The sequence below is a fragment of the Nasonia vitripennis genome, chromosome 2 (assembly GCF_009193385.2).
Source record: "Nasonia vitripennis strain AsymCx chromosome 2, Nvit_psr_1.1, whole genome shotgun sequence".
Classification (NCBI taxonomy): Eukaryota; Metazoa; Arthropoda; class Insecta; order Hymenoptera; family Pteromalidae; genus Nasonia; species Nasonia vitripennis.
In genome coordinates, this window is record NC_045758.1 from 20,522,124 (window position 1) to 20,541,786 (window position 19,663).

The 19,663-nt window shown below is 32.6% G+C and overlaps 3 protein-coding genes across 5 annotated transcripts in view; 1 reads left to right on the forward strand and 2 right to left on the reverse strand.

The window, feature by feature from the left end:
* The window catches only part of LOC100118376 (UDP-glucose 4-epimerase-like), a 55,482-nt gene extending 49,393 nt beyond the window's left edge, over positions 1 to 6,089 (reverse strand). Inside the window, exon 1 of the mRNA XM_031923419.2 lies at positions 5,926 to 6,089. The gene's annotated coding sequence lies outside the window, so the exon portion shown is untranslated. The remainder of the gene's footprint in view (positions 1 to 5,925) is intronic.
* Positions 5,669 to 7,849, forward strand: Arpc2 (actin related protein 2/3 complex, subunit 2, 34kDa). Of its 3 annotated transcripts, none has more exons than NM_001167807.1 (7): positions 5,669 to 5,883; positions 6,148 to 6,241; positions 6,323 to 6,422; positions 6,513 to 6,720; positions 6,919 to 7,139; positions 7,250 to 7,451; positions 7,527 to 7,849. In NM_001167807.1, exons 1-7 carry the CDS (start codon positions 5,810 to 5,812, stop codon positions 7,552 to 7,554), a joined length of 927 nt encoding a protein of 308 aa, NP_001161279.1. In that variant the 5' UTR covers positions 5,669 to 5,809; the 3' UTR covers positions 7,555 to 7,849. The 3 variants fall into 3 exon arrangements, with proteins under 3 accessions (NP_001161279.1, XP_031778318.1, XP_031778319.1); XM_031922458.2 differs by having other exon boundaries at positions 5,675 to 5,883; positions 6,136 to 6,241; positions 7,527 to 7,845; XM_031922459.1 differs by lacking the exon at positions 5,669 to 5,883 and adding an exon at positions 5,939 to 6,032 and having other exon boundaries at positions 7,527 to 7,845.
* A 712-nt stretch (positions 7,850 to 8,561) lies between these two features.
* Positions 8,562 to 12,864, reverse strand: LOC100116538 (replication protein A 70 kDa DNA-binding subunit). Its single transcript, XM_031923414.2, has 13 exons — positions 12,451 to 12,864; positions 11,602 to 12,154; positions 11,447 to 11,494; positions 11,144 to 11,340; positions 10,889 to 11,064; positions 10,719 to 10,815; positions 10,487 to 10,649; positions 10,212 to 10,416; positions 10,038 to 10,150; positions 9,794 to 9,960; positions 9,395 to 9,713; positions 9,118 to 9,312; positions 8,562 to 9,041 (listed from the first exon to the last, which is right to left on the reverse strand). The coding sequence occupies exons 2-13, from the start codon at positions 11,629 to 11,631 to the stop codon at positions 8,931 to 8,933; spliced, it is 1,821 nt and encodes a 606-aa protein (XP_031779274.1). The 5' UTR covers positions 11,632 to 12,154; positions 12,451 to 12,864; the 3' UTR covers positions 8,562 to 8,930.
* Positions 12,865 to 19,663: the final 6,799 nt, after the last annotated feature.

Genomic DNA, 19,663 nt, shown 5'->3' on the forward strand with positions numbered 1-19,663 from the left:
CGTTTCACGTCAACCGGACCATCAGTGCACCCAAAATTTGGGTTAACCTAACAAGACGTTTGAGGTCTCAAAATGATCGTCTGGTCAAGGGCTTTTGAAAAAGTTCTGGCCTTTTCAAAAATCCAATGTGGCGCATAAAATATGGAGCCTGAAACCCACGTTTTCATAGCACATTCAACAAAAACAATAGTAAAAATGTTCTAATTTGTGAAATATCCCACCAAAAAGCATGTACAAGTCATGATAGGACATATTATTGACAATGCTGACGGAATTCAAAAATCAAAAATGGCGGAATCAAAATGGTGGACATTATACCTCCACCAAACCCATTTTACCGCAACAAATGATTTTTGATCAGTTGAAAGTATCGATATGGGGGTTTTCAGGGTCACTGAATCTTATTTTAACCTCGACATTTCAAAATTCGATATGGTAGATCCAAAATGGCGGACATTATACCGCCACTAAACCAATTTTACCGCAACAAATGATTTTAGATCAATTTAAAGTATCGATATGGGGGTTTGTGAGGTAAATGGTTATAAATGTATTATCGGAATCAGTATTTGTGCACATGAATCTTATATTTTTCCAGTCTATTAGATTTAGAATTATCTGTCTGCGGTTTTTGCACTTACATTTTTCTATTGTTCTATGTATATGTATATGCCTGCGTGGATGAAAAAAATATATAAATTAGCCAAATGAATCAATCTTTAATGACATTTTGTGCACTCTTATCAATTCTGGCTCCTCGTTCGTGGAGTTTTTACTGGTGATAAATGGCTTTCGCCGATATCATAAATTACTCTGTTCCTAGGTTCATTGGCATTTGAGTAATGCATGAATTTCTACGTTTCATTATATTCTGGGATAAATCCATGCCCCATTTGTATGTTTGTGACAGGTGGACAGTTAAATCACTTTGTTAGGAATTGACGAGTTTGTTCGTGATCTTTTTTGGTGTATAAGAAAAATTTTATATTGAATGATCGCCCATTAGCCCATGAATAAAGAGCTTTAACATCTAGAATTGCTTTATTTCTACTATTCTAGAATTTCAGGTATAAGCTTTTGCTGCATTATGTATACTGCAGTGGCATCATGAGTAGTACAGTCGGACATAGATACTGTACTGAAATGCTTTAGCTTGCCTTCAGATTTATAATAAACAACAGCAGGAAAAATCGTACTTTGATCATTATTAAAATGAAATGCCTGTGCAGCATCTTGGGCTGTAAAAGCATAGTTCTCAGCAAAATCCAATTGAGCAAGAACATCTTCATCTGAAAGATTATTTTTCTTCCCAGAAATAAACTTTGATAGTTCCTTAGCGATGAAGTGATGAGGTATCAACTTTTCTAGGCTAGAACATAAAGTTTCAATAAATTCTTGCGATGTTAGGCATTGTTTTATCAAAGTGTATCTATCGGTTGATTGCCACGTGTTGAAGATGACTTGATCAATATTGTGCTCATCCATAATATTCTCAACGTAATTAGAAAACTTTTGAATGTCCGGACAAAATTTGCATTCATTCAAATAACAACTTGGTTTGGGATCCTCACATAGAACGAAATTCAAACCATCTTTATAATTCTTCAGAATATTGTTTGAGATTTTTTCTATATTTACTGCATCAATCATCGCTTTGAAATTTTGGTGTATCGTACATACACATACATTGTGTGTACCAGAGGATCCTGCAAAGACACAACATTTTGGTCTCAGTTCCGCAAACTTGGTAAGCCCAATCGGATGTTCAGGAAACTGTTCTTTAAATTGATTATAAAGATTCTTAATATCAGTAAGTAATAATCTTTTCTGCACTTTTATTTTTTCACCATATAAATAAATACTGACGGTATCTTTTTTATTTGGCATAATTCTGCTGTTAAGATCATTTTCGTCAAAATCTTCAACTTTCTGAGTAGTTTCTGCAGGTAATGTTTTTCCACGTTTTGCAACAGGAGAAGCCAAAACTCCATCTGATTCTCTTAACTGTTTTGCCTTACGAGCCATTCTGTGAGACACACCAAATTGGTTCATAATTTTACGTATTGCCCAGTGTTCGGGCAAAATAGTAAGAATACTGACACGTAATGGATCGTTCTCCGACAGGGATTGGAATTTGTTTTTAAGTCCAGTTAAAATATCTGTAAGATCATCTTGCATAGGTGCATCCGTGTTTGAAACCGAAGGTGAGTCAGTCTCTGATTCAAAATCAACACTCATACTGACGTTTGGAGATGACAAATCATGTAGTTTGTAAAAGGATTTTCTACATGTATCACAAATCAGTGAAGATGTTGGATAATCAGGATAGACATCTTGAAATTCTTTGGAGATCTTCCTAAGAGATTTGCTGTGTCCTGTATTAATATCAAATGGATTAACGCATCTACCGATACGATATTTTTTCGCAGGAGAAGACATTGTTATAGAATATGAGAAAGCACAACCAAAAGAGCAGGTCAAATTCATATGGACCTCGATGTGAAAATATGAATGAAAACAGTTAAATCATAATCATGTAGATCACATGTTTTCTAGGTAGCATCGTAAGTATCTGTGTAAAATTTCAGTTGTATAACTTTTTTATAATGCAAATAAATGACATTTTAATGATAGACAAACCTTACCAACTTATTAACTATAAGAAGTATTATAAAACTACCATCGCTATTTCTTAGATTATCACAGATTATTTGACTAAAAATCTCCTTCTTATAGTTAATACAGTGGCACCTAAGGCAGAATCTAAAATAAAATACGTTTTCATTAAACACCATTGGCAATAAATAATAATAAAAAAATTTATTTCGTTAGAAACTTAGTTTGTAACACATGAATTCTTTACCTTAATTTAAACTTTATCCATACGGCAATGAATGAGATTCGCGCCTGCGCGCTACGAGCTTCAGTCAGCTCATTTCTCACAAAATGAATTTGACTTATTTTGCAGTTAACTATAGCGGAGCCGATAAAAATTACTATGGAGCAGTATTATATGGATGTAGAGCAGTTTGGAGCAGTTTGGAGCAGTTCCAGCACCCCCCCCCCCCTACCCCAGCCTATAAAAGTATATTTTTTGTAATAATAAAAATACTGACCGATGTATTTTAATTAGCTCTATCCAAAAACATCGCAAGATTAAACTGCTCCACCTTATATTTCTAATGAAAAATCAATAAAGATTTGGGGAAAAAAATAAATTATCTTAATTTTGATACAGCCATATCTTTTTAAATAAACAATATTTCAAACTACCCCAAACTGCTCCAAACTGCTCTACATCCATATAATACTGCTCCATAGTAATTTTTATCGGCTCCGCTATAGTTAACTGCAAAATAAGTAAAATTCATTTTGTCAGAAATGAGCTGACTGAAGCTCGTAGCGCGCAGGCGCGGATCTCATTCATTGCCGTATTGCCGGGATAAAGTTTAAATTAAGGTAAAGAATTCATGTGTTACAAACTAAGTTTCTAACGAAATAAATTTTTTTATTATTATTTATTGCCAATGGTGTTTAATGAAAACGTATTTTATTTTAGATTCTGCCTTAGGTGCCACTGTATTAACTATAAGAAGTATTATAAAACTACCATCGCTATTTCTTAGATTATCACAGATTATTTGACTAAAAATCTCCTTCTTATAGTCTCCTTCTTAAGAAGCGGGGACGTGGCGAATTGGGCAAACCATCCTACTCGGATTTTACACGTTCAAAAATATCTTTTGAACGTGTAAAATCTTAAATTTATAAATTAAAACTCAAAAAACTAAACTCGATCCAACAAATCAAACCAAACCAAAATTCAAGCCCCCACAGGGGGGTGATGATTACATGTGACTTTTAAACTAGTCGTAATGTCCTAATGCATGGCTATGGTGGCTAAGGCGCTGTCCTTCTAACATTTTGCCTAGGGTTCAAAACCGGTGACTCAAATTTTTTTTATTTTATTATTATTTTTTTTAATGCATGTTGTTTTTTTATTTTTTTATTTCAGGGTTGGACAATTGAAATAAAATACATATAACTGATTTCGACAAAAAACTATAATCTTTATTATCATAACTAAACTGGTAATATATATGTATATATATTTATTTATTGATTCTTAAATAATATTAGTTTTGTAAACGTTCGTCTAATTTTTTTGGCAGCGCGTCTGTTTTGACGCTCATAATGATTTATTCTTATATGATAATACTTTATGATAATGTATTTGATCAACTGAGATCTATGCAATTTCGGATCGTCGGTGTGATTTATAGGTAATAAATTTGTCGGTATTTGGTACGTTGCATCACAGCACAAATTTTTAAAAATACCTTTGGTCGATTTGTAGTATAATCTAAAATTTTTTTCAAGAACTTGACAAATCGTGATTACATCTTTCGCAGGTTTTATCAAGCAGAAGTCACAGTTGGAAGGACGCGTCGAGTAACCAATCAGATTCAGCGAATGAGAGATAGCATGTACTGCAATAGCAGCTATCTCTCTCTTTACCTAGTCACGCGTCCGGCCGGTTGATACCTCCAGGGGCCGTATCCTCTAGCTTATATGTGGAATATAACTTTGTGCAGGTTATGGAATTATAGACATGACTTGTCGGTGTGGATCTTTGTCGATCACATGTTTTGTGGTGGACGATAGACGGAACGCGACCCGTGACAGTCATGACTGTCACATCGCGCGCCAATTATGAAAATGGACTCGACTACAGGCGGAAAAGAAAGAATAATTGAATTATTTTATTTCCTTTTAATAAAATTGACGATGAAACGTTTTAAAAATGTAATTATGTATAGTTATGTTATTAAATAAAAAGAAATATGGATACCTTAGCTCATCTTTGTATTTGTAAATTTATTGTATTCCCAGCCGCAATGAAAAAAGTTTATTATAAAGTTTAAGAGCTTTAACAACCTTTTACATTATTATTAAATTACATTAATATTGATATATTTATTTTGATTTTACTGTCATCAAGGATAGTACTTGTTTTTACCTCCGTAGATGCGTAATATGCTATTATAGAAATATAAATAAAAAAGGTTTTCATAATAAATAATACTTTTGTAAATAACAATATAAATTGTTGAGCAATTCGATTTAAACTTATTTCTTATCCTTTGTCAAGTCTATACAATAAATATATCAATATTAATGTAATTTAATAATAATGTATAAGGTTAAAGCTCTTAAACTTTATAATAAACTTTTTTCATTGCGGCTGGGAATACAATAAATTTACAAATACTATTATGAGCTAAGGTATCTATATTTCTTTTTATTTAATAACATAACTATACATAATTACATTTTTAAAACGTTTCATCGTCAATTTTATTAAAAGGAAATAAAATAATTCAATTATTCTTTCTTTTCCGCCTGTAGTCGAGTTCATTTTCATAATTGGCGCGCGATGTGACAGTAATAACTGTCACGGGTCGCGTTCCGTCTATTGTCCACCACAAAACATGTGATCGACAAAGATCCACACCGACAAGTCATGTCTTAGGGTTCCATAACCACAAAGTTATATTCCACATATAAGCTAGAGGATACGGCCCCTGTAGTATGCTCGAAGATATACACACACACACACACACATATATATATATATATATATATATATATATATATATATGCATACACACACGCGCGCGCGCGCACACACACACACATCACTAAAAATCGTTCAAGTCCATCCATAATATATTATTGTTGTAATTTATAAATGCTGCTTAGTTGTTGAACCGAGTAAGTCCTGACAATAGATTAGCGCCGCCTCGCAATGATTTTACTCGAGATAAACAACAGGATAATCGAAGAAACGCTAAACAATAAAATAAAGAATGCTTTAGCAGGGTAAGTAGAGTTTTCGTTCTTTGTAGCTGCAATGTGACTTACCTCTTGTAAATTCTCACACTCGCCATCGGGCTTTATTGGTCCGATCAGGGCGGTGTCTAACCTCATTCGTCGTTGTTCTGCTCTCACACAAAATAATATTCACCAGTGTACTATTTATTATATATCTAAACTCACCAGTCCAACATCCCAATCCATCTTTTATTTATTTACTGCTCCTTCTTATATATTTTTCTACTACTTCATGATCAGTTAATGTTGCAGTGGTAAACAAGAGTCCACAGATGTTATGGTAGCAGACTTCGATGGAGTATTATTTCATATTTCAAATTTGAGCGGTGACAAGTCTAAAATTAGAGTAAGTATCCTGCTTGACTGATATCTTGTCTAAGAATCAATGCTTGAATCTATATATTTAAAATTTGTGTACCCTCTGCAGATAAGTGCTCTGCTCAAATTTTATAAACAATTACAAGAACATGGAGCCGATGATTTATTGAAAAGAGAATATGGTAGTTACTTGATTGAACCAGAAACAGGTAAATTTTTTCCCTAAATCAACTCTTGACTATACACTAACTGTTCGATTTTTATTACTCACATGAAAATCCTATTTTATTTGTCCTTAGGTTACAGTGTGACAGTCATGATTGATCTTGAAAATTTGCCAGAAGATTGGGAAGCTCTGGTAAAAAAAATTGGATTGCTTAAAAGGCACTGCTTTGCAAGCGTATTTGAAAAGTATTTTGATTTTCAAGAAAAAATTAGTGAATCACCTGAGGATACTAGCAAACTTCAGAAAAAAGCTATCATACAGTATAGGGATCAAGAGATTATGTTATTATTTTTTATTACATTATTTAGTTCATTAAGAACAACAATGGTGTGTCTAGGGGTCTAGCTTAAGTGAGATGGCAGTGAAAAATGCTTAATTTTAGCATACCTGAAACATTTACTCACTAAGTTGGGCCCCTGGAAAAACTGTTGAAAAATTATTTCATTACTGGACAAAAAAATGCATTTTAACTTTTTTAGATATGTTGAAGCCAAAAGTGATAGAGTAACAGTGATATTCAGTACAATATTCAAAGATGTAGATGACATAGTAATTGGAAAAATGTTTCTACAAGAATTAAAAGAAGGAAGAAGGGCTAGTCATACTGCACCACAAGTATTGTTCAGCCATCGGGAACCACCTCTAGAATTACAAGATGCTGGAACAGCTATAAGCGACTGCATTGGCTACATAACTTTTGGTAAAGATTTTGAATTTTCTATGTGCTTTATGTTTATTGAGTTCATGAAAATAATGATATTTCTTGCCATGTCAATAATTTATGTGTGAAATATAATAATATTATTTCAGTATTATTTCCACGGCATACAAATAAAGATGCACGCAATAATACAATTGATTTAATACATATGTTCCGACATTATCTACATTACCACATAAAGTGTAGTAAAGTTTATATTCATTCCCGGATGCGCACCAAAACTACTGATTTCCTTAAAGTTTTAAATAGAGCACGTTCCCAGCCAAAGAATACAGAAAAAAAGACAATTACGTAAGTACTATCAGAGTTTTTTTTTTAATACATATAATTCAATTAAAATACTATAAAATAATTAAATTTGTGTAGGGGTCGAACATTTATTAGAAAAGAATGAAAGTCACAGAATGACAGTAAAACAATAAAAAAATGAATTACAGATTATTCAAATATTGCCTCATCTTTTCTACAAATAACAGCTCTGCTAACTCGTATCACTGATTGGGTTTAGTCCTGCATAGAAACTGTTTTATGTTGCATACCAGTCACAAAAGAAAAGATTGGTTTATCTCATTAATCATTGATTCATATCTATAATGTCCATCTGTAGTTAAACTTAAAAATTAATGGCAATAGATCGCCAAATATGATATATGAAGAATAAATAAAACGACGTACAATCATGTAAGTTTTTAATAAATATTTCATTGCTGTTTGAAACCCTTAGGATAACAAAGAATAACGCAGGGAATATTTTATTGTATGTTGAGCAAGATAGATAGATGGATAGATGCATAAGTATCTATAAGCATCTCTATACCAACACACACACACACACACATACACACACACACACACACACACACATATATATATATATATATATATATATATATATAGAGAGAGAGAGAGTAAACGGGAAAAACAAGGGTGTCTGCATGGATTTCTATAAAAAAAACATGAATTGCAAAAATTTCATCCGCTTATGTTGTCGAAAACAATTGAAATAAACATTCGATATTTATACGTGAAATATTATTAGTATTAAATTGTAGGATACTCTGCCTATATATCGGCGACGACTTCAAATCTTTTTTTGCGGCTTAAGCGAGGAAAATTTTTGCAATTTTCAACGATTTTTTATCGAAAAACGGTTGGTAGTAGCGACTTGAGCCCACTTCTCAGCCAAACATGTATGTTAAATCACCTCATTTTTTTTTATTCTCAAAAACGCTAGTGCAATAGCACAAAAATAGCCTCGTTTTTCCCGCTTACTATAAGTATGTATAAATACAACATATAATCGTGTCGAGGCCCTTTAATATATATAGTGTGCGTGCGAGTATACACATATAAGTATTACATTGTAATTTGGAATCTTAAAGGCTATGTCATAAGAACAAATTAAAAGAATGTCTTATAAAACATTTTATTGTATCAAAACTTAGAATTTTTTTTATTTCTTAACGTGCTATTTAATAAAAAAAATAATACATAGCTAACAAATGTTATACAACTAATGATTTAAGGGCAATTTTGCGTGACAACAAATTTACAGTATTTTCATAATTTTGTTTGATTTCAATTTTACAAATTTAGTATCGCAATGCATCCTTCTTCTATTTGAAGTTATCATTTTTATTGTATGACAAACAAAGCCTTCACTAGAGGATGTCCAGTCTTATTTTTGAAAATTGTAAGTTATGGAATTATATTTTATTGAAAAATAAATATATTACTCATTAGAATTTACGTTGTAAGAAATTATAAAGTTTAATTTTTGATATTAGATAACTCATTGATTCTACTCAACAAATGATCTGTAAATATTTTATAATTAATAGGTTGAACTGAAGCTATTGTAGCTTTCAATCTACTTTCATCCTGTAAAAAAAAACAAGAACTTCAAAGTATATATTCTTCTTGAATTAAATATTATGATAGTGTGAAATATACCTACATTAAAATTTTCAAGTCTTAGACGTAATTTAAATATGTATGATTTAAATGCTGCTGCTCCAATTTTTTCCATATATGTATCACCGTCTTTTTCCTTCAGTTCTCCTAATTCTTGTGCCGAAGCACTCAATAAAACTTCTGCTTCTTCATTGAAAGCTGTTGCCCACTGATTACCAGTCCAGTCTACTAAATTAGTCTATGATGTTGGAAAAACATAATATTAATATATCATTTTTATTGTTGAAATGTTTTACTTTTTAATTTTTAATATAACTTACGCTAGCCAGCAAACGGTAAGTAAAATTAGGATAATCTCGTGAACATTTTTCACATTTGTACATTCCATTGCTTTGGTCAATGACTTTTTTTTTGCAACCTTCAGATGGACAAGACTTGTACAGAGCATTTTCAGCTCTAATAAGATTAACTGTAGCTTTAGCAATGAACATATTGGGCATATCTTGATGTCCAAATCTATTATCTTCAACTTCTTTAAATGTTAACCAAGGTCCATTCAAGTTTCCACCTCCACCAAGGGTTCGGGATAAGGATCGTGATTCTTCTGTAGCACCAACAGTCTTAAACCACCCTCGCAATCTAAAAATTTATTCTAATTATTTGTTACGATTTAATAACAAATATAAATTGCATGGCAGAAAAATTTGAATAAAACATACCTATGTGCTTGTGGAATATCTGGATCTACTTGAAGCATGGATGAAGCAACCAAAGAAAGATTTTTCCCCCCATTAAATTCACCAATTTTTGCTCCTTTGATTGCAATAACAGGATTCGTAGATCCATCAAAATCTATTGCTTGGGTACCCCAAAGTGTAACAGTTATCTACAAAAACACAACTTTCATAATTTGATACTATACATTTTTGTTTTTTTAATAAATAAAATATTGTTTTTAAATACCAAGTCATTATTTTCATCCACAATACCAATATCTCTTTTTTTAAGTTCACGACCAGTAGTCCTAGCAGTAAGAGTTTGGATATCACTGCAAGTTTTGACGATTCCTAAAACATCTATAAAAAAAAAACGAAAATATGTATGTAATATAAAATACTGCTTGAGTTATGCATTTACCAATCAATTCATCCTTTGATTTAGCTTCGACAGTGTTGATTGGTACAAAATCAAATTGCAAAGTTGGAATTCCTTCATTTTCTTCATTACAAATTGCTATTTCAGAATCACTAGTTAGAGTCATTTCATAGTCATTTTTTAAATTATTAAATTGTTTATTTGCTGGTTTTAATTGACATCTTGAAATGTAGTAGACCTTTCCTATCTATGAAAAAATGAATTGTTTGATTTTTTCAATTCTTGTGGAGCTGCTATTTATTGTATTAAATATATACCTCTATCATATCATAAAATTTATCACATTGATCCCGAAAAGCTGTACATCTGATTTCGCCACTTTCATCAAGTAAATCAATGCTAAATAATTTTCCTTCACCGCGAGAGTTAGACCATGTTCTTATTGGGGATTTATTGGTCACACGGACTTTAATAACCCATCTGAAATTTATAAACCTCATAAAATAAAGAACGTGAAATATACTGAGAATTCACAGATATTTTATGTACCTGTTTTGATAAGGACTTAACGCAGCTATGGGAGTTGCGTTTATACCATTTCCACCATTTAAAAGAGATTCATTTAAATGGTTTACAGCAGGATTATCTAACAAAAAATAGAATATTGAGTACATGTATATTGTTACTTTTTCTATCTAGTATTTCAAAACAAGTCTTACTTATTCGGGATGCTGGTTTGGCATTCTGTTGATTATTAGATCTTAAAGCTGTTGCAAGAGTAGCTGCTGGAGCCGCTTCTTCTGTTCTTGTATTGTTTGCATTGACATTTCCTAAAACTCTTCCAATTTCATGACCAGGAACCAAAACCTCAATACTTAGTATTACCATTACATTTCTAAAAAAAATTGCAAAAAAAGTAGATGATTATGACTTTCAATAAGATTCTGTCAATGTGCAAAAAAAACTTTTCTCACCTTTGGGTACCACCATTGTTAACTGTACTTATGGCATATCGTTTAATTTTAACAATAGAATGCTCTGATAAAGTGTTATTTGTGATTAAATCATTTAGTTGAGTTGCCAGCATGGTGAAAGAATTAGACAAGATGCCGTCAGACACTAGTAATCTATATCTATCACCGCTTGCTGAACTTGCAAGCTTTTTATGACCCTGTTTCGAAAAAGAGAAAACAAAATTAGAAAATGAAAAAATGACCTATAAGTGAATGATGCTGATAAGTTATATCTGTATAGTTATTTTGACATTGTAACCCCACCAGAATTTGGAAAACTGGTTCATCAACTTCTTCTCCTTTCATAATTCTCTGGAAGCATGAACAAATGATCATTGGTATGTTTTTTGAAGAAAGAATAAAAGTAATAAGAAAACAAATTGAGTCATAACCTAAATCTTGAAGAACAAAAGACTTACATTTAAAGCGCCTTCAGTTAGTCGATACATGTTGCCGCTAACTTTTTCTTGACGATAATATTTGATTATGTATCGGTTTTGGTTTTTTCAAATTATAAATCTTATTTCTGAAAAATACGTTAATAAATGTATTCACGTTACTTTTATAAAAGTTAGCTCAGTTGGATCTAGCACGGTTCGGCGTTCTGAGTGTCACGCAGCAGCGTTCATTTCCATTTCCCGCCAACTGACATGTTGTATAGCTGTGACGTCGCGCAAAACCCTAGACGATGTCTTTAGGAGCACAAAATATATTAACCCCGGGTCATTCGAACGAGCATTAAAATACTCTCTACAATCGCGAAATGGTTTGAAGGTAGTGAATAAACTAAAACAGTGTTTGTAGTCAAACCAGTTTCAAGGATGTATATTGTCTCAAAGAACCTAAATCCAAGAATCTACTAATTATCTACTCTAAAGCTAAGCTGATAATTCTACGGATTCGCGATTCTGACTGTCCTCCGGAGTGGCGGTGATGCTGCAAGACCTCTGCTGCTGGCGTTGAGGGCGTGACCTTGAATGAAGGGATCAGGGATGTAGTTTTGACAAATCAGAGCGACTCCGCGCGGACTTAGGGCTATCAGTTATCACACGTAAAAAGGTACACCGAGGAACAGCAGCTGACAGCCAATCAGAAGCAATCTTTAAACGGACTCATTCCTTCATGTTCTCTCCCCACCACCTCAATAAGGAACAAGTCCGTTTAACGCTTACTTCTGATTGGCTGTCAGCTGCTATTCCTCGCTATTCCTTTTTACGTGTGATACCCCTAAGGGAGATTCCACATGATTGTACTTCCCTACCCCTTACCCTGTAACCGTACCGCGTCTGACTTTGTCATCGAGTTTTCATCTACATGATTCTGTGGTCATTGGAGAATTCGATCTGTGAACGTGAGAAGCGCATCTATGTAATGTTTGTATTCGTGTTGCTAGCTCCGATTCGTTTTGTTGACATCGTTCGTCATCGTTTCCGTTTTTCTCTGTTTTTCTGTTCAGCTCCGAAATGACTTTGGCGTAGTTAAAAAGCAAATTTCTAAAAACATATAGTTGCTCAACAGCAAAACAGAAAAACGGAAACGACGACGAACGATGTCGACAAAACGAACTGGAGCAAGGAATATGAATACAAACATTACATAGATGCGCTTCTCACGTTCACAGATCGAATTCTCCAATGACCACAGAATCATGTAGATGAAAACTCGATGACAAAGTCGGACGCGGTACGGCTAAAGGGGTAGGGAAGTACAATCATGTGGAATCTCCCTTACAGAACTACCAGCTCGAATCAGCGTCGGCCCGCTGGGCCTATGTGGTACCCCCCCTACCCCAGCCTATAAAAGTATATTTTTTGTAATAATAAAAATACTGACCGATGTATTTTAATTAGCTCTATCCAAAAACATCGCCAGATTAAACTGCTCCACCTTATATTTCTAATGAAAAATCAATAAAGATTTGGGAAAAAAAATAAATTATCTTAATTTTGATACAGCGATATCTTTTTAAATAAACAATATTTCAAACTGCTCCAAACTGCTCCAAACTGCTCTACATCCATATAATACTGCTCCATAGTAATTTTTATCGGCTCCGCTATAGTTAACTGCAAAATAAGTAAAATTCATTTTGTCAGAAATGAGCTGACTGAAGCTCGTAGCGCGCAGGCGCGGATCTCATTCATTGCCGTATTGCCGGGATAAAGTTTAAATTAAGGTAAAGAATTCATGTGTTACAAACTAAGTTTCTAACGAAATAAATTTTTTTATTATTATTTATTGCCAATAGTGTTTAATGAAAACGTATTTTATTTTAGATTCTGCCTTAGGTGCTACTGTATTAACTATAAGAAGGAGATTTTTAGTCAAATAATCTGTGATAATCTAAGAAATAGCGATGGTAGTTTTATAATACTTCTTATAGTTAATACAGTGGCACCTAAGACAGAATCTAAAATAAAATACGTTTTCATTAAACACCATTGGCAATAAATAATAATAAAAAAATTTATTTCGTTAGAAACTTAGTTTGTAACACATGAATTCTTTACCTTAACTAGGAATGAAGGCGCGCTTCGCGCGCTCCTTATTCTATCTATGTCTAATAACCCTGGTAGAAAAAACAACATAAGTTTTGGGTACACTAATTTCTGCTAATATTTTTACCATATTACCTACCATATGTTACCATATTCTGTAATACTTTTAATATAAATATATTAACAACGCCCAAAGTCGTTGTCGTTAAGGTCTGAGAAGTGAATTTGAAGAAAAGTTCAGTAGAAGAGTCAGTGAGTATAAGCCTATTATTACAACCCTATTCATTTGCATTGTAAAAAAGCTAGGCAATTGAAATTTTACACAGATACTTGATATGCTACCTATAAAAACATGTAATCCAGATGATTTTAATTTAACTGTTTTCATTCATATTTTCACATTGAGGCACATGTGAATTTTTTAATTTGGCGGGTCACATTTTGCTTATAGGCAATTACGCAGTAAATACTATCTCTAGCACATTGTATTTTTGGTTTTCAGTGTATTTTTACATGAAGAAAGTGATAAATATTTTGCCTTTCTTGTCAAGACATTAATAAGAATTTTAACTCTTAACAGTCGTGAGAGATTTTGAGATCGATGCCTATTTCTCTATTTTTGCATTTGCTCTCATTCGAAAACTAACGGGTCTAGAGAGTACATATTTTACATATAGATTTATTTTGTGTCAATGAAACAATATACAAAGTTCAATTAACCTTAACTGAAATACTTTTTATTTCGATTCCGACACTGATGTGAATAACTTATACGACTAAATAATTATCATGGGTGTTGAAGTCGAAATCAAAAGTATTTCAGTTAAGGTCAATTCAACTTTAAATATTTTCACAACCAAAACAGACATATATATGCAAAAAATGAGCTCTCTAGAAATTAGTTTTTAAATGAGAGCAAATGCAATGCAATGGAAAAATCTCAAAATCTCTCACAACTATTAAAAGTAAATATTCTCATTTAATGCCTTAACAAAAAAGCCAAAATATTTATCATTTTCTCCAGGTAAAAATACGGAAACCGGAAATACAATGTGCTAGAGATAGTAGTTACTGCGTGACTGTCTATAAGCAAAATGTGAGCCGCTAAATTAAAAAATTCACATTGCCGTTGGTGTGAAAATATGAATGAAAACAGTTCAATTATCTAGATTACATATTTTAAAATTTAAAGGGCATTGTAGTGATAAACTCAAATTCACTGACTCGGATACTGAACTTTTCTTTAAATTCACTTCTTAAACCTCACCGTGGGCGACTTTGGGCACGGAGACACAATATATCTTTATACTTTTTATTCTTTTAATTGCACTTCTCACTTATATTTAAAAAAAAACTAAATAACATACACACACACACACACATTATTACCTACTTCAAATAGGGTTAGGGTGACACTTTTCAATGCACATGTTTCAATACTACACTTTTGGTAATGATTAATTTATCAAGATTTCTTGTTGGTAATATTGCATATATTTTTTTCTGAATCCGCTATTCAGATTTCATACTATTTAACCTCATTTCATTTTATTTTAAACACCTGAAAAATTTCTACCAGGGTTATGACTGTTATGAGGGTTATGAATTTAAAGCGTGCGGGTTCTCATCTGTTACCTAGGCAACCGACCATAGCAACCAATCAGAATCACGTATTAAAGGCTTCACAACCAAGTCCATCATTTTTTTAAGAGAGGATCAGAATCACGTATTAAAGGCTTCACAACCAAGTCCATCATTTTTTTAAGAGAGGATTTAAACTTTATCCCGGCAATACGGCAATGAATGAGATCCGCGCCTGCGCGCTACGAGCTTCAGTCAGCTCATTTCTGACAAAATGAATTTTACTTATTTTGCAGTTAACTATAGCGGAGCCGATAAAAATTACTATGGAGCAGTATTATATGGATGTAGAGCAGTTTGGAGCATTTTGGAGCAGTTTGAAATATTGTTTATTTAAAAAGATATGGCTATATCAAAATTAGGATAATTTATTTTTTTTCCCCAAATCTTTATTGATTTTTCATTAGAAATATAAGGTGGAGCAGTTTAATCTGGCGATGGTTTTGGATAGAGCTAATTAAAATACATCGGTCAGTATTTTTATTATTACAAAAAATATACTTTTATAGGCTGGGGTAGGGGGGTCTATGTGGTAGTGGAAAATTCGGAAAGCGGGCAGGCACATGATGACGCACTTCGCGCACGCGTGTTGACCACCCTAACTCTCAGTCCTCAGTTTTTATGAATTATAAAAACTGAGAGCGAGCGCACAATCTTTCTTTCCACTACTTCTAAAATTTATGTTCTATTTTCCTAACGGTTGAGTGACCAAGAATACAGAAAAGCTTTTGTACTTTCTCTAAATGATTTTATAAGATGTACATAAAATATACTCGATTTTATTAATAAGAATTTGAATTACGCGCTTATATTCAATCACGTGATCACGTGATTACGGCTTACGTCACATCGCATAACGACGCCATTTTTATACTAGCTGATAATCAGCGATAATCATACCCCCCCTACCCCAGACTTGTGAAGTTAGCGCCCGGAATAAATAAATATTATTATTTATCAACTTACCTTACGGAAAACGATTCCTCCTCACTTGCGGAAATAATCTCCACTCAAATTTTCACTTGCGGATTTTCCGTTTTTCAATAAATGTAAAAAGAAAACCGCCGATTCAGGCGCGGCGCTAAAACTATACTTGATGCTATTACCTCAAAAAACAACATTTTGACATAAATTTTTTATTGAATTCGATTCCTCCTCATTTGCGGATTACGTGGAATCATTATTATATGGATTATTAATTAAAATAATTTTAAAAATCATATCATAAATTTTACTCGGGAACCTGGTTTATTTTTAGTGACTTTTGTTCCGTCCGTTCCGATATTCCAATAATATCCCTAAACGTGCCTACAGGCGCTGTGACGATAAAAGTAATGTAGAATATTACGGAAAATCGGTGTAATCGAATATAAGTGCATAAATCGTTTCCTCCTCACATGCGGATTATCGTCCAATAGTTGAAATATGCCATTGAGCTGCATTATTATTGAAAAATATCGCCTAAACATCGCCAGCCACATAGGCCGATGGGTTATGTAGCATCAGCTGATTATTGTTTTCGTCGTGTAGCTTTGGCTCTGCAGTAATGACTGGACGTTCTGGATCATCTCTGTTTCTCATCACGGTTTGTTGAATATTTAACATCAGATAAGTATTACTCTATCAACATTTTTACAATCTGTGTAAAATCGTTCCGGGTACTTTGTGTTTTTCTATTTTTTTTCCAGGATTTTAACGCTGCAAACACAGTTTCGGAAGGACGCTTTAAGGTTAGAAAATAAACATTTTACTCAAAATCATGTCTTCTTTTACTATTTAATTTATTTATACATTTTCAGATTACCAATTGTACTCTTATCAACTGTGTTTTTGCAAGAAGAATAATTAACTAACTTTTAACGTAGTACGCAACTTTTTTTCATATAACATGTTATCAAATTTCTACGTACATTACAATAGCTATTTTTAATGTGTGTATACTTTTTTTTTGGGTATTGAGTTGTTTTTGCCAGATCATCTTTCAAATACCAATTATTCTTAACAGATCTACAATAAGTCGTATAATGTACTAAAGTGCTAAATTTTGATGCACTATAAGCTATTACGCCAACTAACATAAAAATTTGTTTGTGTATCATTAGTTTTACAGGCATGTTTAATATATTAAAGGTTTGACTTTCAGAAAAATTTTGCATATCAATAAAAATATACTTTGATAAATGTGTATCTAAAGTATATTCCTGTATGTAACAATCAAGTTTGTTCAGATTTAGTATTTCTGATATTGTTTTTGGTTGCAATAGCACATAAAAAACATCTGTTGTGCATTCATTAAAAAATTGCTGAATTAGATGACCAATAGATTTTTTGTAATACGAAATACCATGGTTTACATCAAAATATTTGAAACATAAATCAAATCGTTTTTTATAAAATACTTTTTGTTTTCCAGTTAATAAGTATTCTATCATCACTGCTCCAAAACATGATTTATTTTGGCAAGTATCATTAACAATAGTTTCATAAGAAGCGTAACTTCCATATGCTGAAATGTATAGTTCCATTATACTGTCAAATAAGCAGGAACTTGTATACGGGTATATAATTTTGTTATGTTCAATAGGTCTTCGCAAAATACCATTCACAATAATATCTTTAGATGATTTTATTTTAGATTGACTATATTGAATTTGAATGTCGGAGCATGGTTCTAAATATTTTCCTCTTTTCTTCGTAACGTTACTTTGAGTTATAGAGTTGTCAAGATCAGTACATCCTGCAAGCTTGGAACTATTCAAAGACAAAGATTTTCTAATGGTTGTAGACATTAATTTTTCATTTACAAGGTACGCTTTTCCAAGTTTCATTGAACCATCAAGAAAAACGCAATACATTGCTATAAATAAATGACCTGAAATAGGTCTACGTATATTTGTTATATGTCTCATATCGCTGAATAATGATTCTGAACGACCTGATGAAGCTACGGTAATCTTAGAGCTGTAAGACTCTGTCAATATGTTTGTCCACGTGGGATACTCAGAACATAAATCTTTGAAATTCTTAACCAGATCAGGACAATAAAAATCATTTTTATTGGTTTCAGCAATATACTTCATCGCACTTAATCTTAAGTTCTCTATTTCAGTTTCAATGCTGTTAAGATCATCTTCCTCCGACAATTCATCGTCATTTAATTTCTTTTCATTACAGAAATCACAGGTACATGACTCTTCGCAATACTTACATTCATGAGTTTTTATAACACTAAACAAATATGAAGAACTTCGAGCCACTTCACATGAATCACCTCCAATTCCAGGACTTAAGCAGACAATGAAAACTAGTTTTACTACTTTCATAAAATCTTGATAAGATGTTGACGTACTTAGATATGAATAATTCTCAAGTAAAAATCTTTAATGTTCGGTGAGTATTTATCAAAACATTTTGGCAAATCATCTCTTAATCCTAAAACTTTGTTATGGCATGTTAACAAATATTCTTTGTATGAACAATTATTGAAGGCTAGGCATACAGCATTTTGAAGAGCACTCGATCGATCTGTTACTAGTTGCTGAGGTTTTGAGGCACCGGATTCAAGCCATAAGCTCAAGCAATCTTTTAAAAAATTGCTGCATGATATTCAGATAAAAATTGAAAAACTGGATAAATTTTTCCACCAATTGATGCACTTATAATATATAAAAATATATGTGACGAAACTTCACTTCCAATCCTTATTTTTTTCACAAAACGTCCAGCTGCGTCAAGAGATATAGTGACATCTTCTTTAGAGTTAATAGTGTTCCAAAGATCCATCTGCTCAGGAGACCAAAATACAACGTTAAATGGAAAATCTCTAATTTGTTTAATTATTGGAGACCATTTTTAATCAAATTTCATTGAAATTATTGCATCAACAATATTTTTAGTAGATTTTACACCGTAGGCTTTAAAAATACCATCCTGTCTTGCTTTTCGCAACACAGGAGTTGTGTGAACAAGTGGTCCTTCAACATTTCCATAAGCGATATTTTTCTCAGCTTCATGCCTCTTGAATTTTAACGCTTTTTCATGCATAAGAATCTTTTGACACTCCTCTCTTAAAGGTCCGGATAGAGGTCTTTTAGTAAAATGTTTAATAGATCTAGAGTCTTGTGTGCTAATCTGGAATGTATAGTTTTCTGCAGATGTCATGTAACGACAAATTCCTCTCATAGAATTTCCACATTCCTTGCAATATCCAATAAGCTTGATAGAATCATCTTTACGAGTTACATATCCTTTCTCAAAACTATAAGGACAAGGTATCTGCTCACATGAGCAGATCTTCTGAACTATAACGTGTGACCATCCTTCAGGCAGTACTTTTTTTCCT